We start from the raw sequence: 19,748 nt of genomic DNA on the forward strand, positions 1-19,748 counted from the left end.
CAATTTGAGCTGGCTTTGGTGCCAAATAACTCCATGTAATACACCAACTCTTCTGTCCTGAGTGACCACCAGAACAGATGGAGCCCAACATCATGGACCAAATTAATTCAGTGGATATTTTGTGGACATGAGTGGACATTTTATGGACATTTTACTGTGCTAGTTCATCAACTAAGGGAATGATATTTGTGCATCATACCAAAGGATGGGAAGGGCTGTGATGGTTAATGAGGTTGTATTGAATAGTGTGGGACCTGAGCATGATGTAAACGGTATAGAATAAGGGGTGGATAATGTGCTGGTTTGGGCTGGGGGAGAGTTAATTTTATTCATAGTAGCTTGTATGGGGCTGTATTTTGAACTTGTGCTGAAAACAGTGTGAAAGAGTGGCTGTGTGGTACTTGGTTGCCAGCTGGGGTAAAACCATGACAAGGTTTGTAGTATCCTACCTTTGACTGGACTGATACCCTTCGGAGCTTCTTCCTTTGGTGGCTTGGCCTCTGAAGTAGAACAACAATATTATTAGGAATGTAGTTAAATAAATCTAAGACAAGCATTTATTCTACATATCAGATTTTTAATTCCTTTAGTTACCCTACATGTACAAAGAGAAGAAGATATAAACATATGCATATATGTTTATATATGAACTTATACTGTCTATATCTCAATGGTAAGTTCAATATCTTGAAGCATGGGAAGCAGTAGGGATTAACAGGCACCTTAGAACCTCCTAGTTTCTCTATGTATTGTCCTGCCCCTTCTTTTGTAAAATTTTGCCATTCCTTGCTACTAGATTTAAGATTAGGCCCTTGATCAATACCCACCTGTCAGCCCAAATAGTTTCAGTACCTATTAAAATTATATGTTGGCATTTTTTTTAGAAAAAGCACACACTTTTACTAATGAAGACAACAGAAGTACAAGTTGTGTAAATTAAGTACGTCTCAGGACAATGCAGTACTTTCACAAGTGAGGGATGTTCTGTCAGTAACCTAATTTGTGATGAATCATCTCAGAATTTTGAAAATATTACCCATGCTATGTTGCTTCTCATTATTTTTTTGTGAAAGGAAATATAAAAGATACTTTTAATGGGAGAATGATATGAATGAAATGCAGGACAGATTTTAGTGTAGTGGATGGAAAAATGAATACTAGAAAAAATGAGTGAGTTTTTCTGAGAAGATAATGGCAGACAAAATGATTTACACAGTCTTATAAAAGTGTAAGACTAAGACAATGAACAGTAATCACATAGATGTATGTACAGACAGGTAAGACAAACATGTCAAGAGTGGCTGAATGCCAGTACAGCCAGCTGACAGACTATGATGAAACTGTGAATGGTGTTACTAAAACATCACAATGGCAAGTGATATTCTCCTGAAGCAAACAGTACAAGCACTTCGTGGAAGAATTCAGCATCAATCTTCCTCACCTCTCTTTGCATGAGACTTTGCAGGAACATCCAAAACTTCACATGATTGTCCAGGTGCATCCAAATTCTTGTTTTCACTTGAAAGTCTAGTGGCCTGCTCAATCAGATGAGCAGGTTCTGATATCTGGTATTCTTTCTCTCCTGCTTTCTTGGGAGTTATTATCTTACCTATCCTTGAGGAGTAAGTAACTTTTCCATTTGCATGTATTTCTTTGCTTGATGGTAATTTGTCTGAAAGCTTTCCCTTCTCCTTTGTCATGGTACCAGTTGTGCTTTTCCCAATGTCATGTTTAGTTGATGTTTTTTCATCTGCTATACCTTCTGCAGATTTCTTTTCTTCAATTTGACCTTTTTTGCTTTTGTGAACTAGAGCCTCTTTATGTTCATCCTGAATGGTATGAACTTCTTGAAATTGTTCTTTATCTTGACTCTCTGGCGGTTGAATAGCAACTTTCTCTTTTGACTCGGATCTGTCAACTACTTCATCTTTGACTTCCTTTTCATTTTCCTCTATGGAAGCTTCACTTTTGATCCCTTCTGCTGTAAACAGTGTATCAAATTCTTTTTCCACAGGCGGCTTTTCAGGGACATTTGATTTTCTAATTTTGTCTTTTGTGTGACTGCTGAAGATAGTTTTCTCCTCCTTCTCTGGTATAATCCTTTTGCCTGTTTTTTTATCACTTAGCAGTGCTTTCTCAGTCAACAATTGTCCTGAACCCTCCTCATAATGAACTTCTTCTTTCTCTGTAGAATATTTTTCTCTTACTTTCCTTTCTGCTACTTCTGGTTTAAGAATAGATGGTTTAAAGACTAGGTGAGGTTTTTCTCTGGAAAACTCCTCATCTTCAATGGGGTGTTCTAGGTCAACATCTTTTCTCAATGCTGGTTCAGCCTCCTCAGATAGGTCTAAGGAATGTAGTTCTGGTGATGTAAAGTCCAGTTTCTTACCTTTCTCACAATCTTGAGTATCTTCCATTTTCTTTGCTTCTTTGCTAAAAATCTTATCCATAGAAATTTCAGCTACTGTGCTACCAGATTTATTAATCCATTGAGTTTTACTTGGTATGTCATGCTCCTTCATGGATTCTCCAAGAGGAACTTCAGATTTCTCTAGAGTAAAACCTCCTCCCTCATTTTCCTTTCTAAGCAGAGGAGTTTCAACTATTGCTGCCTCTATGATATCCTGTACAAATAAAGTTTTATCCTTAATGTGAAATTCTTCAGGTTGCAAACTTATTTTTGATTTCTTCTCTTTTCCTAGAAGTCTTTTCTGGTCCCTGGGCTGAGATGGCTTTTTGGGTTTAGGTACGTAAGTTGTCTCAATTTCTTCTTTTCCATGCTCAAGAATCTTTCCTTCATGAAGAACACTAGACTTGTCAGAGCCTTTCTCTATGGCACCTTCCCTATGAACAAGTAATTTAATTCCATCCTCTTTTTCTTCTCCAGAATCTCTTTCCACACTTTCAGATGTTACAGAAATCAATTTCAGTTCCTCATCAGGTAGTGGTAGTTCATCCTTTGTACAAGTAATGTGATCTATTTTGACTTCTAATTTCTCACCTGTAAGAGTAGCCTTTCTTGAAACTACAGGTGCCATTTCTGCTTCCTCTTCTTCAGAAGCCAGAATGAAATATTTAAGAGCAACTTTCTCCTTCTCATCTCTCTCTGACTTCAGTATTCCATCAGCTGTTTCCAGTGAGATTTTGTACTCAAGAGGCTCTATTGTCTGAATTGTCTCCTTAGGACTTACTTTCTCTTTTACGTGCAAATGTTTTTCAACCAAAGTCTTCTTTAACACAATTGACTCAGGCTTTTCTTCTTCAACTGGGGGCATTTTACCTCTGTGCTTTAGTACAGATGGTGCATCAGGCTTTTCTGAAGCTACAAAGGTTTCACAGGTAATTTAGAGAGTTAAAATCCATAAGAATAAGGATCAAGAACAATACTTTTAAGATTTTAAGACAAATTTTCCAGCTATACCTGAAATAAAATTAACACAGAACATTTTTTCTCCACACAACAGAAAATTTACAACACAGTCACAAAAGAAAAGAAAGATAAGAATGGCACACATGAACAGAAGACCTGTTAGTATTGTCTCACCACTGTTAGTATTGTCTCATTAGATCACCAATTTAAATCCAGTCCAGGTTAAAAGTAGCAGAAAATGACAGCTATCTGGCCACTGATGTAAAATGGGTTAATTATGCCACTGGAGGCCTCGCTACATCACCAGATCAGTGGCCAAGAGACATTCATGACTAGGTTTCTCAACTGCCCAAGATCTGTAACATGAGGCCCCTTGAACGGTGGGCAAGCAGAATGTACATCAGTTCTGCTGGTGGAGCATGGGCTCAGAGTGTTTCAGAGGAATTAGAATCTTCAGGTTTTTTCCACAGCAGGCTATGATCCGGGTAAGCATATCAGATGAAAGTAGTAATACTCTAGTTCTTCAACACAACTGCCACTTTTCCTCAGGACTTCAATGACAAGTTAAAATCAGAAAACTAAACAGCACAATGATTGTTTAGAAACGTGTAACTTCCCTTTTTCTACAGAGAAAATACAAGATGCAATTCAAAGACAGACATCAACAACATGAAGGACATAAACAACATGAAGGAATCAACAGAATACACAAATCTCATTGTAGGACAACAAATGAAGACAGACATATCACCATCCAGGAAAAAAAAGAACACAGATTCATCTTCATAGTATATCAGAGACACTTTTAGATCTGGTGACAGTACCTAGAGCAATAAGATCCTTGAATAGGGCCTCAAATCTTCCTGTAATGAATGAGTTATTGTATAGCTCTTCATCTTTTTATCCTGAAGGTATTTAGGTATCTCAGAGAGAAAAACCTTATAAATAGCATAGAATAAACATAAATACCTGCTTTCTTTCCAACAACTGGGGCTGTCACTGGAGCAGTAACAGCAGGTGCTGGTTCTGCAGCCGGTTTTGGAGATTTTAGAGCTGTAGGGAAGGAAAACAAATTCTTGTTTTAATACATTATTTTAAATTTGATATTCTTTAAAATGTTTTGTAGATGGTATGAAAGTTCCACTCTTATTAATATCAAAGGAATTTGTTTAATGCGTGGACACTTCTAGGATTCAGTGGCACAGGGTGCTGAGCCATCTTGTCTAGACAGTGCTTTTGCCAAAAAGGGTTGGACCAGATTACCCTTAATGTCCCTTCCAATCTGGTATTCTATGATTCTATGAATGTTCTTTCAGCCAGAAATCTCTGAATGGAAAATGCTTCACCAATATTCATGACTAAAGAGTTCTTACCTACTGCAGGTTTAGGTTCAGGCTCAGGAGGTGGCACAACTGCTTGCTTAGTTTCTGTCATTTCAAACACAGAAATTACAAGTAGGTTAATTTACATGTTGTGTAATCACATTGAACATTGAAAGTTAGAAACAACAGAGAGAGATAAATGAAGACAGAATTTATTGGTTTATATTTTATTCGGTCGAAAAGCAAGAAATTAACTTGAGATGAACTCTTGGAATGCAAGATACAATGGAAAAAAAGATGAATTTTTCAAGCGCTGAAGAATTAAAGACAACAAGAAACCCAGAAGAATTTAAAATGGTTAATCTTGACACAGTAGTTATGGGCAGACTGGATGACAGTAATGCATTATGTTAATATAGCATGATATTCAGCACTGAATATAATTTAGTTGCTGCCATAAGGAAAAAGAGCACCACACGTCTGTACCTTTTGGTGGTTCAGGCACATGTTTCTCCTCTTTTTTTATGGCAGGTATCTCAGTTTTCTTCCTAGGAACTTCTGGAACTTTAAAATAATATTTTAATTTTTTAAGATATAGTGAATCATTTTGAATCCCCAAATACAGTAACTTCCAATGCATTTAAAAATTTCATTGTTTTCACACATAAAAGTTTCAGATGTTCATAAGGTTTAGGAATATGTATTTCTTAGAGTGAGATTTGAATAAATTTGAAACAATAAATGGGGAAATGGACAAGTATTTGTAAAATGTTATATAAAAGAATGCTTGGATTACATGTTTCACTGTAGTTATACTTTTATGAGTATTATAAAATATTTGTAAAGTTCTTTTCTGCACACAATAAAGATTGAGAAACAATCCCAAAATGTAGAATTCTGACACAAATATAAATGTCAAATTTGGTTGTGCTTTCAGCTAAGCTTTAACTTACATAATTAGGTCAATGCAAGCCATTTTTTAAAATCTCACTTTCATTCCTGAATTTAAGAGAATACCACTTAAAAGTGGGATTTTATTTTTTTCTTTAAATTATAATTTACCAAATAGATTTGAATGCAATCTAGTACCTTCAGGTTTCTTAATTTTTTCTACTGGGGTAGGTACTGGTTTAACTTCTGGTTTAGGCTCTTTTTCTGGTTTAGGTTCTTCCTCTTCAGGTTTCTTTTTAAGAACTTCAAAAGAAAAGGAATTTCAGTTTTTAAAGCACAGGCAAACAAAGAATAAGACAGGGAACAAGAAAAGATTAAATATATATTATCAATCATAAAGAAACAGGAAAGTAAAATATATAGTTCAATACAAATGGAAGATTTTTGTAACTATTCAAGATACTACTCTGAAAGTCTTTTAAAATACAAATCAATTAGGGCAAAAAGAAGGTTTTAGTAAGAGTAGTCCATCTGAGAGGAAAGATGTCAATGTTAACTGTCTATAATGGAATAAAATTTCTTATAATATCATACATTTATTCACATATTTAAATGATGACTTACTATATGTAATTATGAATTAATAACTGGAGTAAAAGATGATTTTTAGGAAAAAAATGCAGGAATATTATTAAACTTCTATTGACTTCAGAGAGAACAAGATTAAATCTTCAAGTATTATATTTGGAGAGCTCAAATTTATATAATATCTATTTTTCATTTTATTTATTTCACTTATTTTTGTCCTCTCAAACCTCCATCTTGGATATCTAATAGATTGAAATATCTAATAGATTGAAATAACTGATGACTGAGGGGTCTGAAAAGTGGAATATCTATATTTTAATATGTTCTCTGAAATTTGAAGGTTGGTTGCAAGGTATATAGGCACAAATCATCTGTCTGTGGTATTTCAAAGAGAATCGGAATTAGTGCTTATTTTTCTAAGCAATAGTTGAGCACAAAGGGACTCAGCATGTCCCAGACTTTGCAGGAAAGTGGACTAATATCCAATAGTACCACAGGATTCTATGATCTGTGCACTACTTCTAAGAAAACCATAAAATAGAGTACAGAGGCTACGTATGTAACTTTAATAACATTTACACTGTCACTGGACAGAGGTCCAGAAGCTGAAGACAGTGGAAAACTCTCAGCTCTAGTGTAAAGAGAGTTATAGGGAACTAGATTTTCAGTGTTCTGCTCTGTTTTCATTACAGACCCTTTGGATCTGAGAGACTTTCTGGCTATCCTCACTTCATCCCTGCAACTACAAAAGAGATAGTATTTGATTATGTAATTTTACATACCACACACATAAAACAATTTTACTTAGGGGAACATGCTGAACAAGGTTAATATGCTGGGTTTTTTACAACAGAGCCAAGTTACTATACCTCTTTTCAAAACAACTTCTTCTTTTGGTGGAGGAGTAACCTCAGGAATTACTTTGCGAGGTTTCTTTACAAGTCCAGGCACTTAAAAGAATATTATTCCAGATTTTATTATAGGTTCATAACAGTCATAAGAGCTAACCAACAACTAGCCTGTCCAAACATACAAATCAAATGCTGGTTCACTACTGAATATTAAAAACAAAGGTAAAACTGCTGATATTGAAGTAAATAATTATAATATACTTTCTATATTATTTGCTTACAGCTGTCACCTAAGCTTATACATAAGAGAAAGTTTTCATACAAATCAACAGAAGAGAAGTATGGTTCGAGAAAACTATAAAGGTTATGTATTAAAAAAGAGTTATAGTAGCATTTTTATTTCCTTTTCCTCTTCCATTACAGACTTATGTTACATATCTATTCATCTGAGCTGACTGTCTGTGATATTCATATGGATCCAGTGTAATTTCTAAATCTGGAACAGCATTAAGAAGAAATGTTCACTGCTTAGCTGCTGATCTTAAACTCCAGTACATATGAATAATATAAAGGAGTACTTGCAAAGTGGCTTGCTCAATAAATTATTCCTTCCCATCTCTGGAAAGTGTCCTCTCATAAAAACAAGTTACATTTCAGAAAAATAATAAACTAGATATGTTGGAACAATGCTCTATATATTTAAACAGTATTTTATATTTTATTTTTCCCTAAGCAGAAAACCAAAGTGAGCATCTACACAAGTTATAAAACTCATAAAAACTTTCTCACTTTTCTATGATTCTGTCTATTGCATCTCAAGGATTGCATGACATGAGATTAAACTGGACATAAATAGAACACAAACATATACACCCAAGACAGGGGTGCACTGCTGAGCATAATTTAACATAGACAGCTTTTTGATATATCCAAGCCAATTAAAGAAGAAGATACTAAGAACTACAACTTTGGGCCCATGAGCGGCTTATTTTAAGTAAGATCCTTATAGTAGCTAGGTACCTTTAGCAGGTGGGGGTTCCAATTTCGGAGGCTCACCGGGTTTTGCAGTCACAGCTTTCTTCCTTGATTCAGGAGCTTTAAAGAAAATTATGTGAATTTTACAACACACATAATTAGATTAAAAACAAAAAGGAGCTTTCTAAAAAATCCAAATAACTGATTAATACTACTGATGTAATAGAAGGACAAAAGCTGCAAAGCAAAGATTCTTGCTGATTAACCGTTTAGAAAAAGTCAGATGGTCTGTAGGAAGCACAGTTGATTCAAAACCCAAGTTCATATAGTAACACCAGCAAATTATTGCTGGGGATTCTTTTCATTTGCAAGAATACGTTAAAGAGAGAAGAATTACGTTAAGGATAGAAGGAAGTGTTAACTTGGTTAAGATTGTTTTAATGAATTGGTTTTTTCCTGTTGAAAAGAATCCATGTAAACTGACTTGGCATAACACATAAAATATAATGAGAGACTGAGCATTAGTAAGGCGCACCATTAAAGTGATAGTAAATTAGAAAAGAAATAAAAAAGACACAAAACGATAACTTTAAAAGCACTCTTTTCAAGATACATCAGTATAGTTTTAAAAGATTATATGTTTGAGTTTCCACTGTTATTTGTGGTTTCAGATGATTATACCTTTAAGCAGATCTTTTGCCAGTTTAATATCTTCTGTTGGTGGAGCAGGTGGTGGTGGCTTTCGCTTTTCAGGGACCTTCTTTTCAGGTTGCAGCACTTTAAATAACATTAGGTAGATTTAGAACAAATATATTGTGATGGTAGTTATGTGAAGAGTAAAATACAAACCGAAAGACCACCATTTTCCATTTCCAGTGAAACCAGTGAAAAAATATCATTGAATTAAATGGGAGCATGAAAGAGCCTTAGGTTATTGCTTCGTAGCATGCACACAATAGAAATATCCAAGCTGACTTAAAAAAGCATGTCAATAATATGAGAACAAAGGTGAACACCAAATGATGAGAAGACTCGTGTGGACAAGAAACAAAATGAAAGCATTTAAAATAATCTTTAAGTTGTACATAGAATTAAATGATCAGAAATAATTTGCAAAACATATCGACAAAGGAAAAATTACACAAAGACCTACAACATACAGACACGTGAAGAATGACAGAATGAAGAATGCCCAGTAATGAAAGAAAGGTATCTGGCAGCCTCTAGGGAAGTACTTTGTATACCTTCAACTGGTAAAGTTTCTTCGACTTCTACAACTGGAATTTCTTCTGCTTCTTCAGGCTCAGTCTCCTTTATGATTTCATATTCTTTAAAGAATATTGACAACTGGTGTAAGTTTTCAATTATAAGATGGTTTCACATGAACAATTATATTGATATAACTACAAAGAAAGCTACTCCAAAAGACACAGACAAATACACATTAGGAAAACTAATCACTCAGTATCTGTTACCTTTGTGGTAAATGCAAGATTTTGAGAAACTATTCTCTTTCTAATAATGAATCTGGGTTACGTGAAGAATAGTATTTTTTATGTATATAATATAAACTAAACATTAAATTTGTGGATGAGACATAATAGGAAAGAATAAAATCTTCGATGCTCTCTAATAATTTCAGATTACAAATATGAGGGTTTGAGAGACTCTAATTTAGTGGGAATTTACTATTATCTTAAAAAAAGACATAGTTTTTTAGGTATATCCTGCGCAGGAGCACATACTATAATTCCAAAAATTAAAATATAATAGTAGATACAAGAAATATTGACTGCTATTATCTAAAATAGGAAATGAACAATTCACAAACATCACAATGAGAAAAAAGGAAAACATCTATTTTAAGCTTATATTTAGAAGAAGAGGACAAAGGATTGTCCTTATAATAGCTTATAATGTAATAGCTATGATGGCACAAACCTTCACTTGGTAGTGATTCAGGTATTTTAGGAATAGCAACAGGTACTTTCTCCTCTGAGACAGGTTTCTTGGTTTCCTCAGACACTTAAAAAAAAATATTGTTTCTTTTATTTGTGTGTATATAAATGTACATATGAGACACACAAAAAACAAAGACACTTAGCACACAGTAACAGTGGCCATAATCATGAAAGACTGTGCTCCAGTCTCTCTCAAGGTAGTCTAAAAACAATTATCACATTTTATAGACTTAGTTGGGAACAAAGAAAAGAGAGAATATGGAAAACATTTATTCTCAGGAAATGTCTCCTGGCAATATATACCTTTGGTTGGAGAAGGCTCTGTTTTTTGTAATTGTGACTTTTTAGGTGTAGTAAGAGGTACTTTCTCTTCTGGGACAGTTCTCTCTGGCACTTCAGGAGCTTTAAAGATATTAGTAAATTTTCATTTTTGTGAATATTAAGATACATATATATACATACAATAACAAAAAGTGCAATGTCTAAAAAGAGTAGGGCATACAAAACATAAAGAATAATAAAATTTTAAGTGACATATTATTAATTTAGCCCTGCATACATCAGTGAAACAAGGGAAAAAGTATCCAGAGAACAGAGAAAAGAAGAGACTCAGTCACTGATGTATGTACCTTTAACTGAAGGAACTGTATGTTTTTTAAGGACAGGCATAGGCTCCGGTACTTTCGGCACAGTCACAGGCTCTGGTTTCTTGGGCACAGCCAAAGGTTTCTTGGGTACAGCCACAGGCTTCTTTGGCACACCCACAGGTTTCTTGGGCACAGCCACAGGCTTTGGGGGAATGACCACTGGCACCTCCTCTTCTGACTCTTTCTCCTCAGCCACTTCAGGCACTTTAAAGATATTAGTTATTTTTACTTGAATGCACTAAAGGTCATGCATATATAGACTCAAAATGACCAGATGCTGCTCTCACCCCTCCCCACAGAGTGCAGAGGGGCAAGCAACACTCAATACTGCAGCAAAAAAATCCAGAGGGCATGGAAGGCTCTTTCAGAGCACCACCATATACCTTCAGCTGGAGGAGCTTCTGGCTCTCCAGGCTCGGCAACCGGTGCCACCTCTTCTGGTGCTTCCACCTCCTCTTCCTCTTCCAGGACCTCAGCCTCAGGCATCTCGGGCACTTCAAAGATATTAGTGCGTTTCATTTTACATTGTTGAAAACACATGCCAAGTAGGAACAAAAACCAGGGCAACAGAGACACAGAACATCACAACACCAGCTCAAAACCTCACACACCCATGCAGCACTCTTTCCCCAACACGCACAACCTTGACAGTCTCAGTCAGGAATCAGAGACAGCCCAAGAGAGGGTAGGACAGTGCTTAGGAGAAGAAGATTAAGTATCTCCTTTGTTAAGTTATCCATGAAGACAGGTACCTCTGGGTGTTGGAAGCTCTGGTGCTTTGGCAGTGGCCACAGGTAGTTTTTCCTCACGAGTAACCTTCCTGGGCACCTCAGGTGCTTCAAAGATATTAGTAACAGTCAGTTTTATACAATAAAGAGGAAGATGCACAATGAAACAGAGACTGGAGATGCGCTCATGAAAGTAACCAAACGGGTCTCACAACATCAACCCATCTCTCTCTCTCATTTGCTCTCTCTCGCTCTCAGACACAGAACACCTCACACAGCACAGGCACAGAGGAGTGTTGCCTAGTGAGTTCTGTGAGAAAACTGTTGGCTATGTTGAGGTACAGCTTGAGGTGCGAATTAGGACACTCTGCTCTGTATTTAGCAGCCTTCCCTCTTTGGGAGGAGAGACTGTCATTCTCAGGCCCACCGGGATCCAGCTTTTCCCTGGGACCAACCCCAGCCCATATCTAATCTGTGCCATTCCTCATGAATCTGCTGGTACTTGGAATTCAGCAGTCTGGGTAGAGACAGGGTGAGGACACAATAGTTCTCTTTTCTCCCTATTTTTGTCCTCTATTTCTGTTCTTTGCCTATGCTTTTCTTTTTATTGGCTTATTTTCTTACCCTAACTACCTATTGTGCTTCAATTTTCATTGCACTGTGGCAACTTCCACAGCCTGTATGCTGCAATGGATTTTACAATGATTCCTTTTCTTCCTTATAAACCCCCAAATTATCAGCACTTTCTTTAAACACTTGATATGCTGTCACTTCTCACTGCACTCATGTGCATTGCTGAGTAAAAATTGGGTTTTCATTTCAAAAAATTTATGTCTGTCATAAAAACTACCTGAGTCTCTCTAAAGACTCATGTAGACATTCAGTGACAATTTAAGATAACAGAATTGGCCAGCCATATGAAAATCTTATGACAAATTGCTAAAATATATTATTTTTGTATCTACTGATCCAAAACATGAGAACAAAACAGCAAATTCAAAATATAACCTGAGTTGTTGATAAAAAATACTAGATTATCAATTTCCTAACTGTTACTTAACACAGGATGTAGAAATGTCATGAAATCACAAACAAACAGGACAACAGACATCAGAAGTAACATGGAAGACAGTAAGAAACAGTCTCATTCAGACTGATGCACAGGGTGACAGGTACCTCGAACTGTGGCAGGTTCTGGCTTTTTTGGCACAGTTACGGGTATAGGCTCTTCCAGAACACCTTTCTTGGGCACCTTGGGCACTTCAAAGATATTAGTATATTTTAGTTTTGTGAGCACTGCAGATGTATACGAAACAATAAGACAATCAATAGTATATTCACACAGTCTGTTTTGAGAAAGTGCTGTGGTTACATTCAGTCATCAGTTATGCTTTGTTTCAAAGCTGTGGAATGACCAGGGTGTCAAAACATCACACAGGAGGTGGGAATTCTGGGTTTGGTCTTAGTTTCTCAGTCAAGGTGGAAATGTAGAAAACATATGGCTTCTCAGTAACGGATGATCAGGGACTTATGGAATCCAACTGTATTTGTGCATCAGCCATATATAACACACAACTAGTTTAGCATTGTAACAATTTTTTTAGGAAATTAGCAATTGCTTTATCATTACCTCCTTGTTTTTTACTATCGATTATTTCCATTCTTTACATATCTTTTAAAGTTTCTGTTTTCCACAGTTCCTGTCATTTAGATGCTATTGTTTTCAGAAATATGTATTTCTATCTTGTCTTTTTGACTATATTAATGTGCTAGTAAGATAATCAGTAGATATATGCAGTCTTTTGCTAGTAAATCTACCTCATGCACATTGACATTAACTTACTTTCAAAGAGGTAGATAACTGATATTGCTGCTGTCATTTGTTAGAAATTTCAGGGATGCAACATTTTGTTCTTTAAACTTAGGACTTATTTTCAGGCTCTTCAGCAGAAAAACGTTATTCTGCTTAAAGTAAACATTCAGTAATTGTTTATTCTCAAACTTTACAAAAATATCAGAAAGCTGCAGATATTTTTCAAAGAATGGAATCTAGTTTTTCTGTCATTTCTTTGACACCCTACATTGCATTTCATATTTTTTAGGCACCTATCTCCAATAGGTCATCATCAGAAAAATTAGTTGAACTGAAGTCCAGAAGAGCATGACGTTTCTTTCTAACGATGATACTAAGAGTGATGATCTGTACCTTTGCCTGGTGGTGGTTCTGGTTGTTTGGGTACAGCAACGGGTGGCTTTTCCTGTGGGACATCTTTCTTGGGCACCTTGAGCACTTTAAAGATATTATTTCCTTTTAATTTCAAAGTTAAATTAATAGAAGAGCTCATAACATTTGAGATAAAATCAAAGAATTTAGATATTTCTAAACACTGACATTCCTCTAGTGACTGGATGGTTAGTCACATGCACAAAGATAGTTCAGCAGAGGCTAAGGGTAGAGGACAAATAACAAATCTTACAGAAAAGAAGGGATAGCAAATGAAAATACTAATCGATACACTAAAATAAAAGGTAACACTCTCCAGAAGATATACCTTTAGCTTGTGGAGGTTCTGTTTTCTTTGGCACAGCCACAGGTTTCTTGGTCACAGCCACAGGCTTTGGGGGAATGACTGCTGGCACCTCCTTCTCTGCCTCTTCCTCCTCAGTAACCTCAGGCACTTAAAAGATATTAGATCCTTTTACTTGACTGAGCTTAAAATCAGCAAAGAGTCAAATGGTAAGCAGCAAAGCAGGAAAGTAAACACTTGATAGAGTACCAAGGAGTCCTTTTCAGTTAATCACTCTTACGTCAGGTGGACTACTCACAGTAGTATGGCCCAAGTATGAGTTTATGAGGGAGGGGATCCTGGTGAGCCCCACCACCTCTTGCAGGAATGTACTGATGGATAGAGGCACAAAATGACCAGATGCTGCTCTCACCCCTCCCCACAGAGTGCAGAGGGGCAAGGAACACTCAATACTGCAGCAAAAAAATCCAGAGGGCATGGAAGGCTCTTTCAGAGCACCACCATATACCTTCAGCTGGAGGAGCTTCTGGCTCTCCAGGCTCGGCAACCGGTGCCACCTCTTCTGGTGCTTCCACCTCCTCTTCCTCTTCCAGGACCTCAGCCTCAGGCATCTCGGGCACTTCAAAGATATTAGTGCGTTTCATTTTACATTGTTGAAAACACATGCCAAGTAGGAACAAAAACCAGGGCAACAGAGACACAGAACATCACAACACCAGCTCAAAACCTCACACACCCATGCAGCACTCTTTCCCCAACACGCACAACCTTGACAGTCTCAGTCAGGAATCAGAGACAGCCCAAGAGAGGGTAGGACAGTGCTTAGGAGAAGAAGATTAAGTATCTCCTTTGTTAAGTTATCCATGAAGACAGGTACCTCTGGGTGTTGGAAGCTCTGGTGCTTTGGCAGTGGCCACAGGTAGTTTTTCCTCACGAGTAACCTTCCTGGGCACCTCAGGTGCTTCAAAGATATTAGTAACAGTCAGTTTTATACAATAAAGAGGAAGATGCACAATGAAACAGAGACTGGAGATGCGCTCATGAAAGTAACCAAACGGGTCTCACAACATCAACCCATCTCTCTCTCTCATTTGCTCTCTCTCGCTCTCAGACACAGAACACCTCACACAGCACAGGCACAGAGGAGTGTTGCCTAGTGAGTTCTGTGAGAAAACTGTTGGCTATGTTGAGGTACAGCTTGAGGGGTGAATTAGGATACATTGCTCTGTATTTAGCAGCCTTCCCTCTTTGGGAGGAGAGACTGTCATTTTCAGCCCTGCTGGGATCCGGCTTTTCCCTGGGACCAACCCCAGCCCATATCTAATCTGTGCCATTCCTCATGAATCTGCTGGTGCTTGGAATTCAGCAGTCTGGGTAGAGACAGGGTGAGGACACAATAGTTCTCTTTTCTCCCTATTTTTGTCCTCTATTTCTGTTCTTTGCCTATGCTTTTCCTTTTATTGGCTTATTTTCTTACCCTAATTACCTATTGTGCTTCAATTTTCATTGCACTGTGGCAACTTCCACAGCCTGTATGCTGCAATGGATTTTACAATGATTCTTTTTCTTCCTTATAAACCCCCAAATTATCAGCACTTTCTCTAAACACTGTCACTTCTCACTGCACTCATGTGCATTGCTGAGTAAAAATTGGGTTTTCATTTCAAAAAATTTATGTCTGTCATAAAAACTACCTGAGTCTCTCTAAAGACTCATGTAGACATTCAGTGACAATTTAAGATAACAGAATTGGCCAGCCATATGAAAATCTTATGACAAATTGCTAAAATATATTATTTTTGTATCTACTGATCCAAAACATGAGAACAAAACAGCAAATTCAAAATATAACCTGAGTTGTTGATAAAAAATACTAGATTATCAATTTCCTAACTGTTACTTAACACAGGATGTAGAAATGTCATGAAATCACAAACAAACAGGACAACAGACATCAGAAGTAACATGGAAGACAGTAAGAAACAGTCTCATTCAGACTGATGCACAGGGTGACAGGTACCTCGAACTGTGGCAGGTTCTGGCTTTTTTGGCACAGTTACGGGTATAGGCTCTTCCAGAACACCTTTCTTGGGCACCTTGGGCACTTCAAAGATATTAGTATATTTTAGTTTTGTGAGCACTGCAGATGTATACGAAACAATAAGACAATCAATAGTATATTCACACAGTCTGTTTTGAGAAAGTGCTGTGGTTACATTCAGTCATCAGTTATGCTTTGTTTCAAAGCTGTGGAATGACCAGGGTGTCAAAACATCACACAGGAGATGGGAATTCTGGGTTTGGTCTTAGTTTCTCAGTCAAGGTGGAAATGTAGAAAACATATGGCTTCTCAGTAATGGATGATCAGGGACTTATGGAATCTGACTGTATTTGTGCATCAGCCATGTTTCATTAAAGACTGTGTGTTCTGTCCTGGTTTAGGTAGTTACTGTCATCTTTTTACTTGTTACTTGGATAATATCACTATTTTTATCCTTCGGGTTTACTTCACCTTTCTTTTTCTGTCTTTGCATTTTTCCTCTCTTCTTTAACTTATCATATTTTCCTTCTAACATCTCCTGGCTTCCATTCTAATCACTAGATGTTGCTTATAAGTATTTCCTCTTATATTAATTCAAATCTTTTGAATGATTATATCATTACTTTGAGGCAGTACTTCACAGTATTTCAGATGGAGAGAATCTGGTGGCAGAATGAACGTTTTCTCATAGAATTTTAGAATCATTTAGTTTGGAAAAAACCTTTAAAATCATCAAGTCTAACTGTAAACTTAACACTGCCAAGCCCCATTAAACCATGTACTAAGCCATCCCTATTAATAATGTGAACAACTGTTTATGATTTAATTCTCTTGTTAGCATCTTTAAGTTTTTAGCATTTTTTCATAGACATAAGTTCATCATATCTGCTTGATATGTCTTAAACCTAGTACAGCAAAAGTTTGTATGGTTTTAGTTGAGGAAATATTTGACACCCCTGCACAGCAATTCATATTTGGTATATCTCTCACATTTTTGATATCAAAGTATACAGTGAAAGATCAATTTGAACTGAGACTCTTTAAAAAAAACCCCAAAACACCCTTCCTTACGATGATAATAGTGGTGACATGTACCTTTAGGAAGCGAAGCTCCTGTTTTTTTAGATACAGCAGGGGGCAGTTTCTCCTCTGGAACAGTCCTCTCAGCCATCTCAGGCACTTCAAAGATATTAGTGCATTTAATTTTACAACAACAATTAAACAATGTAAGTACAGAGACTGAAACACAGAGGACAACAGAAATGTTCTGAAATAACAAATTAGCACACGCTCATATTCAGTGCAATTTGTTTAGCAAGCATCATTTAAAACAGATCCAGAACGATAGACAGAACAAAAGATGTTAAGATCATACTTAAGAGAAGACTAGGTGTGCTTGTCATGTATTCATGATAACATGTAGACTGATGGAGTGTTTGATTTCTCAGGAACAGTTAGAGGAATTTTCTGTTCTGGTAATACCTTTCAGGCATTGCATATTTAAAGATATTAGTTATGTTTATTAAGCTTTAAAATGAGCAGTGAAACATAACACACTCAAGAGAAGGAAAAGAGATCCTATGCATAAGAAGAGGTACCTTTAGTCTGTGCAGCTGCTCGCTTTTTAGGTATAGCAATATGCTCTTGCTTTTCGGGCAGCTTGGCTGGTGGTGGTTCCTCCGGTGCCAAAACAAGGTCTGGTTCTTCAGATGCCACTTCAGGCTTTGGTTTTTGAAGTGGTGTAGAAGATTCTAGTTTTTGGGGTGCTAAAACTGTTTCTGGTTCCTCAGGCAGTATGACAGGTTCTGGCTCGCAGGGTGCCACAACAGGTTTTGATTTTCTGGACACTGCAAAAGGCTTTGGCTTTTGGAAATCTGCAGCAAAGTCTGTTTCCTCAGCTGCTACAAGCTCTGTTTTTTGGGTCAGCACAAAATGTTTTGTTTTAGGGGGCACCAAACCAGGCTTTGATTTTTTGGTTGATTCAACTATCTCTGACTCCTCAGACACCACTGTGAGCTTAGGTTCCTTGGGGGCTATAAGTGGTTCTGGTTTCTGGGATTCCAGAACTGGCTTTGGTTTTGAGGGCATCACACCATGTTTTAACTTTTGAGGTGGCACATCATGCTTGGGTTCCTCAGATACCACAATAAACTCTTGTTTTTCAAGCACTACAACATGTTCTGGTTCTTGGTGTTCCAAAACAGGCTTCTGTTTTGGGGGCATCACACCATGTTTTAGTTTTCGGGGCTCTGCATCAGGTTTGTGTTCCTCAGATATCACAACAAACTCTTGTTTCTCTACAACATGTTCTTGTTTCATTACAACTTGTTTCACTACAACATGTTCTGGTTTTTCGTGTTCCAAAACAGGCTTCTGTTTTGGGGGCATCACACCATGTTTTAACTTTTGGGGTGGCACATCAAGCTTGGGTTCCTCAGATACCACAATAAATTCTTGTTTCTCAAGCACTACAACATGTTCTGGTTCTTGGTGTTCCAAAACAGGCTTCTGTTTTGGGGGCATCACACCATGTTTTAGTTTTCGGGGCTCTGCATCAGGCTTGGGTTCCTCAGATACCACAATAAATTCTTGTTTCTCAAGCACAACAGCATGCTCTGGTTTTTGGGATGCCACAACAGGTTCTAGTTTTTGGGATGTCAAAACAGTCTCGGGCTCCTCAGATGTCAGAAAACGGTCTAGTTTTTCAGTTGCCACTACAACCTTTTGCTTTCGGGCCACTTTAGCCACTTGCGGTTCTTGCAGTTCCACCTCTTGAGGCTTTGCTTTTGGGGGTCCTGCAATGGACTTTGGTTTTCGGGAAACTGGAACAGGTACTTCTTTTTCTGGGAAAGTTGTCTTGGCCACTTTATGTATATAAAAGATATTAGTTCTAAATTTAACAATGGCACTGACAATCATGCCAAAATTAAGTCAAACATAAAACACAAAAACACAATTGTAATGAAAATATTAAAAACATTTCAGGTACTGATCATTTATGTTGCCCTTTTTAATGATGAATATATGACATTTTGGCTTTTTTCTCTTTTCTCTCAAGTGTACACACACACTCTCCCCTCACAAAACTCATGCCCCCATATGGACATACACACATGCACTCATAGTATAACTTAAACAGTAAGTAAAATCCATGATAATTTCAAGCAGAATGGACGGGACAAAAGATATTAATAGCACTGCAGGGAATTAGCTGAAGATACTTTTAAGAAATATCAGTGATGGCATCTAGTTTTTCTTGACGGAGCTTCTGGAATTTCAATCATATTGATATTTTCTGCCCTCAACTACTAGAATGGGTATTTTCTTTTCTTCTATTATAACTTTGAAGATATTAGCTGTGGTTGTTTTCATGAACCCAAGTAGGTAGAATGATAAGAATAATCAAAAATTGTAAGAAGAAATATAAAATACAGACAATTCAGACACGTAAGATTTGCCCCTATTTTTCAAAAACAACCATGTATGTCTGTTTCACACACACATGCAGGTGGATAGAACAAGTTTAACATAGAATCTCAGAAAACAGAAGGCCTATAATTATAATATTAAAGAAAAGAGGAAAAACACTGCTTTTGTTATTTTGTTAGTGTTGAAATTTACCTTCCTTTGGTAGAGGTTCTGGTTCTTCAGGTGCAGCCTCTGGTTCTGGGACAACCACAGGTTCTGGTATTTTAGGCACAGGTATTTTCTTTTCTGGAACAACTTTCTTCGGCACCTCTGGTTCTTTAAAGACATTTGTTTGTTTTAGTGTTAGGAGTTTGAAGAATAGGAATTAAAAAGGCAACAATAGGCACAAGACGAAAAATAACACACCATCATATAAAA

General features: G+C 37.0%; 1 protein-coding gene across 1 annotated transcript in view; it reads right to left on the reverse strand.

The window, feature by feature from the left end:
* Nucleotides 1-19,748, reverse strand: part of TTN (titin) — a 239,103-nt gene that overhangs the window by 101,821 nt on the left and 117,534 nt on the right. The window contains exons 155-163 of the mRNA XM_039387980.1: nucleotides 19,524-19,646; nucleotides 8,679-8,774; nucleotides 8,043-8,117; nucleotides 7,041-7,121; nucleotides 5,782-5,886; nucleotides 5,179-5,256; nucleotides 4,744-4,797; nucleotides 4,340-4,423; nucleotides 450-500 (exon numbers count right to left, since the gene is read on the reverse strand). Coding sequence (XP_039243914.1) covers nucleotides 450-500; nucleotides 4,340-4,423; nucleotides 4,744-4,797; nucleotides 5,179-5,256; nucleotides 5,782-5,886; nucleotides 7,041-7,121; nucleotides 8,043-8,117; nucleotides 8,679-8,774; nucleotides 19,524-19,646 — 747 coding nt within the window. The remainder of the gene's footprint in view (nucleotides 1-449; nucleotides 501-4,339; nucleotides 4,424-4,743; nucleotides 4,798-5,178; nucleotides 5,257-5,781; nucleotides 5,887-7,040; nucleotides 7,122-8,042; nucleotides 8,118-8,678; nucleotides 8,775-19,523; nucleotides 19,647-19,748) is intronic.

Source organism: Pipra filicauda, unplaced genomic scaffold (assembly GCF_003945595.2).
Source record: "Pipra filicauda isolate LSUMZ 115617 unplaced genomic scaffold, ASM394559v2 scaffold5_size6683894_pilon, whole genome shotgun sequence".
Classification (NCBI taxonomy): Eukaryota; Metazoa; Chordata; class Aves; order Passeriformes; family Pipridae; genus Pipra; species Pipra filicauda.